We start from the raw sequence: 6,000 nt of genomic DNA, 5'->3' as shown, positions 1-6,000 counted from the left end.
TTTAAATGCATATGGACGTTCATGACGAGTTTCGATCAGAATTGATTCTGAGGTATTGGACACTTTTAATACGCGCTTCATATTATCTCTTGCGTCCTGCAAGACTTGTGTTCAGTGTTGTAATGGACGACCAGCTAAATGTTTTACCCATTTCATCAGAAGACGAATCTCTATTATGTTAGTCGGAATACACTTTTCTCCTATCACAAAGGAACTGATGACATATTGCAGAGAATGATGGCCTTTATGTTGCTTCTCACTACAAAAATTCTCCAAATGACTTGCAATTAATAGCGCACGCACCAGCTCACCACTTGTCTGTATTACTTGGTCCTTCAGATGAAACAAAAAATAAAATTACTGATATTTTATGTGTCATTCAGGTCTGCCTAGAAGGGGGGATATCTTGTAAATCGGCGATCGAAGTGTAAACGAAGGGCATCAACCTTTCCGAGATCAAATTCCTTGGAAATTTTGTGAACAATTTCAGGACACCGTTTTTCCAAGTATTTCAGGTGCTCCAATTGTACGCATTGCTGTCCATCTAAAAGCTATGAGGTGCGGTTATGGTTCGACTGCAGTGGAACTTCTAACAAGGTACTACGAAGGAGAGTTGACTCCTATTACCGTGATGGATGTTGAAGAGGTTGTAGAGAGCTCCCCCGGAAAACATTCAGAAGCGCCAGAGAAGCCGAGGTTTCACTGTTGAAGGAGATTATAAAACCAAAGACAAACCTTCCACCCCTATTTGTTCAGCTGCGTGAAAGAAAACCAGAAAAACTTGATTATATTGGTGTCTCATTTGGACTGATTTCTGGATCTGATTCATTCTGGAAGAAACATGATTTTGTTCCATTCTATGTTTGCCAGGTTCCGTATGCTGTAACTGGCGAACATACGTGCATGATCATCAGGCCATTGAATAAACGATCAATGTGCTTTTATTCCTCCATTTTATCAAGATTTTAAACGCAGATTTATGGGACTCTTAGGGTCAAGCTTTAAAGCGATGGAGTATAAGCTTTGCATGAGTATATTGCCATATTGGATAGAAAGGTCAATTTCAGAGAATCAGAACCTACTTCATAGTTCATATTCCTCTAGTGGATATCTGACCTCGCTGAATGGGATAATTTCGCCTCATGATATGAAGCGGCTCGAATCCTTTGTTCACAATATTGTGGAGTTTCATTTGATCCTAGACCTTGTGCCAAAGCATGTCCGTTTGTACTTCCAAGAGAGGCTTCCAGTACCTTTAAGTCTTTAACACCAGTTCAAACTTCTATTCTACTGTGCTTGGGATTGAAAAACCAAGATTTCACTTGTATTCAGAGAGAAATGAAGCTACAGAGGGGGCAGATATTGAATATGTTCAAAGATAGTATGAGACGGTTCCACAAGTATTTGTATGGTATTGCATCCAATGAATTTCAGTCAACTCTGCCTCAACTCAGAGAAATTGTGATGTTGCCTCATACTGTGTCTGTGGACAATGATCTTGATCGATGATGCTGCAAAAGAAGTTGAGGAGAAAATGAAAACGGGACCGAGGGTTTGGTGAATCCCAAGTTACTGCAAAGGTATGCTTTTACTGACAGTAAAACTGATATTGAGAGTGCCTTACAAAATGGGGGAGGGAAGATACCATCAAGTGGTCTTGTCAGTATCAAGTCAAGTAAAAATCAAATGGAGAAAAAACGTAAACAGACAGCAAATAACAGAAGTGTCAAGAACAGGAGACACGATGGCAAAGGATCACGGTCGAGGATGCAGTAGCGAGTGCTGTGATAGTGGTGGAAGCTCCTTAAGGTTTATTTTATTTATATTTTCTTTTTGAGTAAAGGCTCCTTTGAGCTGTAAGGCAGGCTCAAACATTATGCAAATTCTATGTTGAAATTTGCCCACCACCTACGTTTATGAACACTCCAGTAGAATTTGTATTCTTGTTGTGATTGCTATAAAAGCAAATTTAGCGGAGGTTTTGACAGTTAATTGATACTTGGTAGGTGGTCAGTATTATCATGCTGATACAAATTCAACCAAAACATTGCTATTACTAGCATCAGTGACTAGCATAATACAAAAGTTTAATCGAATCTAGTCTCCATGCCACAACTTTGGAGAGAGATATATGCCAAAAGCCAACACTACGAATACTACAATGAACACCACTAGGGAATCCAACTTTCACAAGTGAACATAGCTAAAGCTCATTTTAACTCGAAAATTAGATTTTGGAATTCTAAAATCGCCAGGCATATACATTACCGATGAAGCTTGCAAGAGTGTGAGGATATCAGGTTTAATAAGTTATGGTTGCATAACTGTTGTTCCCTTGCCGACTTCTTGGACACAGAAACGTCCATGACTTGGTTACAATTGTAATGAGCAATTCAATCATGCTGTGTGTTATGTGTACTCTATCTATTCCAGAACGGAATAAAAAGATGAAAATCATTCAAAAGAGATGTGAGTCACATCAATAACTGATAACTGAGTAAATTTACAGTCTCAAGACGAGCTTGATTTGAAGTCTCTCTATAAAATACTCAGTGCAGAGTTATAACCCAACAAATATTAAATATAATAAAAACAAAGAATGCCTCACATATTCTCACTGTAAGAGTTGTGTAAATAATGAGTCTGGTGAAACATAGTATAGTACCTCACCAGCTAGCTGACGTCGTAATCGAGAGCAAGAATATCGTCAGAGAAGTCATTAGCGACGGCAACAATGTAGCTGACCCCAACCAATAAGTGGGGCATTTACCGGCGCCTCAGATCTCGCTGAAAAAAGCAGAGATGAAAAACAGAGGAAGTTGTCAGGAAAATGGGTGCTCATTCTCCACATAACATACTATCTTTCCATGCCCAGACTAATAAGTACGTAGCATATGTTCAAAGGAGATGTTAGGTTTAACTGACAGACCCATACCAATCATTATCACTTTACTTTATGTGCTTCTGACTTAGTGAACAAAAAATAGAGTCAATCGAAAGGCTTACTCTTGGTCCCCGATTCACGACTTGTGGCTGTCTATTTGTGGTTGCGTCGGGTTGATGTATCATCTGCGGACTATCATGCTTATAGAAAGCCTGCAGGGTTCTCACAAAGAACGGTCGTACTATATTCACTTCCATTGCTGATAGGTTTTTCAACTGCAACATACAATATATAAAGTCCCAGTTTAAAGACAATAAAGATGTAAAAACCAATATAAACAAAATGTTTTCCCTGATATATAATTATAATTATTATTTTTATATATAATTGTATGTGCATACCCATGTATAGTGAAATAATTAAGAAAAGCTGTGTGTACCATACTAACATCGTAGACATTTGATGCATTAAAAAGTAAACAGGGACCATTGAGAAGGAATAAGGTGGAATGCAACTACCTCCGCGCTCTTACTGGAAAGTAATTGTTGGAGAGGGGCAATAACTACTTCTCAAATTTATCTTTCTGAAGACCAGCTACTCTAGCTACTTATTCTGTAAAAAAATTCAACTTACCCCCATTATTACGCCATTATCCTTAAGACCCCGATGTATTTATTCTGAGTTTATTAAAATGACAATATACAGAGTTTTTGCCGTAAAAATAATAGTCATTCTCATAAACTTTTGGTGAGTCCACATAATGCCAAAGTGCCAAAGCTAACTACTTTTTAGTCATCAAGACATCAAATTCTTGAAGGTAAAAGATGAATATACCTTGACTGCGTGTGTACGAGCAGAAATTGTCTGTAAACCAGTCTCGACCTTATGAAATCTTACATCCCTTATGTCCTCAATCAGAGATCTCACCTTTAAGAAAAAACTTTATGAAAAAAAATTCAAATGCAAAAAAAAGGAACTGACCAAAAACATCCATGTAACTCACCATATATATTTCCGGTATGTCATCACGGGCACTGTAGTCAAAAGAAAAAAAATAGGGCGTCAGAGGAGCAATACTGCCAAAGAAACAAAAAAATCAGACTGCCCCTACATACTGATCAAATAGAAGCTTTGATATTTCAACATAATGAAACGGCAGTGGCTGAAATTCTCTTGGGGAATCACGTTCGGCTTCCAAAACTCGTGTCAACTTCTCTGCTCCAAGAAGCAAAAGAAATAAATGACTAGTGGAAATTTTAAATGCACCATAGATAGAGCTCCTTAATCTAAAGCTCTTATATAAGCAGTAATGTACTTAAATTACAAAACACACATATGCTATATCATGTACTTCTTTCTCAAATTAAACCAGTAATAAAAGTGCAAGTACATGAGTCACATATACGCTTACCTATGGACATCCATTCCGGAGGTCGAATAGTACACTTTCCCCTTTTCTTTAAAGCCATTGCAAGCCACAACGGTACTTCCGTCGCAATTTGAGGTCGAAAAGGACCAAAATCACCCTATTAATAAATCAACTCAGAAAACATTAAAAACCCAAAAAAAAAAAAAAACAAATTCCACCTGAAAAATATGAAACTAAATATTTGACATAATGAGTACAGATAATTACACGGATGAAATTCAGAGATCCCATGTTTATATTTGGAACAATCTCCACCAGTTCATCTTCAGCTAGAAACTCTACCTGAAAATTGAATTTCTTTTTAATTAGCAACAAATTCAAAACACACGTGGGAAATACAAACTGGGGGAAGAGAAATTAAACCTCTTCAGACGAGAAAATTGAGAGATGTGGGTCAGATTGTCCAGCCATTTCTTCGAATTTGACGAATCTAGGGTTTTACAAAAAGGGGGGAAAAGATAAAACCCTAATTTCGTTTTAGTTGTGGGAAATGGCGCCAAATATTGGAGTTTCGAATAAAGTAATAAAGTATTCAAAGACAATTGGGCTTTAAGCCCATTAACACATAACTTTGCAGATTTGAATATTTGATAACCATGTGTAAGAAATCTCACTATGCTTTGTTTTGTGCCAAGAGTGGCCCAACTTTTTAAATTTCCTCCTTTTTTCTTCACAAAATGAGTGTTGCCAATGTTCATCACCCGTAGTGGGAAGTTTTTCATTCTTATCTTGTATCTAAAGAAAGGTGCTAATGATTAACAAAAAAAAGAAAAGAAAAAGAAAGGTGCTAATGATTTATATTTGGTCAAATCAATAAAAAAGAAAATGGCTAGACTCCTAATTAAAAATGTTACACGCTAATGCAGTTGCATACTTGCTTAATATCCCACTGTTGAGAAAACAAGGCAACTTTTGTTGGCAAGATAGATTATACCTTTTCTTCTTAATATTACATAGATTAATCTACAAACTTAGGTTTCTTAAGCCTACTCTAATGTTCCATTATGTAAGGAAAATGATGGATATAAGATGTTAGGCGGTTGACGACGTTCGCACAATCATCAATAGCTTAATGGCAGGTGATGAATATGACCGCACTTACCTCACTTTCAGTTTTCATTCGTTGTCTGGTAATCAAGTCATATAAAAATTTAATAATGAAGAAGGAAACACGACCAAATTCTTGCTGGGTGCACAAATGCGGGTTTGCACGCCTTCAAGTTATACTGATATTGACAAAATAAAATACGAAGCCAATACAAAGCCTTTAAACATGATTGATGATTGAGTGAATCTTGGGGCCAGCATGATTGAATGAATCTTGGGTTCTAGTCCCACTCACACATTAGCAATAATTATAATTCCAACTTAGAGCATCTCTAAGTGGAGGCATTAACTACAAATTTGCCTCCACCATTTAAAATGCTGGCAAAAACCATTTCTAAGTGGAGGCAAATATGGAGGCATCAAGTGTCTAGCCGCATATGTGGAGGTAAATTTGTTGTTTTGGATGCAAATGCGGTGCGTCACTCCCAATGTCGCGTGTTTTTTTTTTTTTTTTTTTAACATTCTGAATGACATTGGGAGCGTCGCGTGGTAAGAATAAGGATGGAATTCGAGCTAAACAAGCCGGACTTTACTATGCTTAAGCATGGCTCGTTTATTACAAGAATCTTAAATTGAGCTC

General features: G+C 37.1%; 1 protein-coding gene and 1 pseudogene across 2 annotated transcripts; one reads left to right on the top strand and one right to left on the bottom strand.

Moving 5' to 3' along the window:
• On the top strand, positions 1-1,975 carry LOC147519749 (RNA cytidine acetyltransferase 2 pseudogene; annotated as a pseudogene).
• On the bottom strand, positions 1,263-4,972 carry PSF2. Of its 2 annotated transcripts, XR_015212335.1 has the most exons (9): positions 4,677-4,972; positions 4,521-4,595; positions 4,296-4,410; positions 4,000-4,099; positions 3,888-3,918; positions 3,719-3,811; positions 3,007-3,159; positions 2,666-2,787; positions 1,263-1,511 (listed from the first exon to the last, which is right to left on the bottom strand). XR_015212335.1 is itself a non-coding variant. In XM_086591301.1 (8 exons), the coding sequence occupies exons 1-8, from the start codon at positions 4,722-4,724 to the stop codon at positions 2,767-2,769; spliced, it is 636 nt and encodes a 211-aa protein (XP_086447427.1). In that variant the 5' UTR covers positions 4,725-4,972; the 3' UTR covers positions 2,455-2,766. The 2 variants fall into 2 exon arrangements, 1 of the variants encoding a protein (XP_086447427.1); XM_086591301.1 differs by lacking the exon at positions 1,263-1,511 and having other exon boundaries at positions 2,455-2,787.
• Positions 4,973-6,000: the final 1,028 nt, after the last annotated feature.

Source organism: Coptis chinensis, chromosome 2 (assembly GCF_015680905.1).
Source record: "Coptis chinensis isolate HL-2020 chromosome 2, ASM1568090v1, whole genome shotgun sequence".
NCBI lineage: Eukaryota > Viridiplantae > Streptophyta > Magnoliopsida > Ranunculales > Ranunculaceae > Coptis > Coptis chinensis.
The sequence above is the reverse complement of the archived record's forward strand: the minus strand, read 5'-3'. Positions and strand labels throughout refer to the sequence as shown.

Coding starts and splice junctions, on each gene's coding strand:
- PSF2 (XM_086591301.1), bottom strand. CDS start 4,724: ATGGCTGGACAATCTGACCCACATCTCTCAATTTTCTCGTCTGAAGAG. Junction 4,411..4,520: donor GATCTCTGAATTTCATCCGT/GTAATTATCTGT, acceptor ATTTATTAATAG/GGTGATTTTGGTCCTTTTCG. Junction 3,812..3,887: donor ACATACCGGAAATATATATG/GTGAGTTACATG, acceptor TTTTTCTTAAAG/GTGAGATCTCTGATTGAGGA.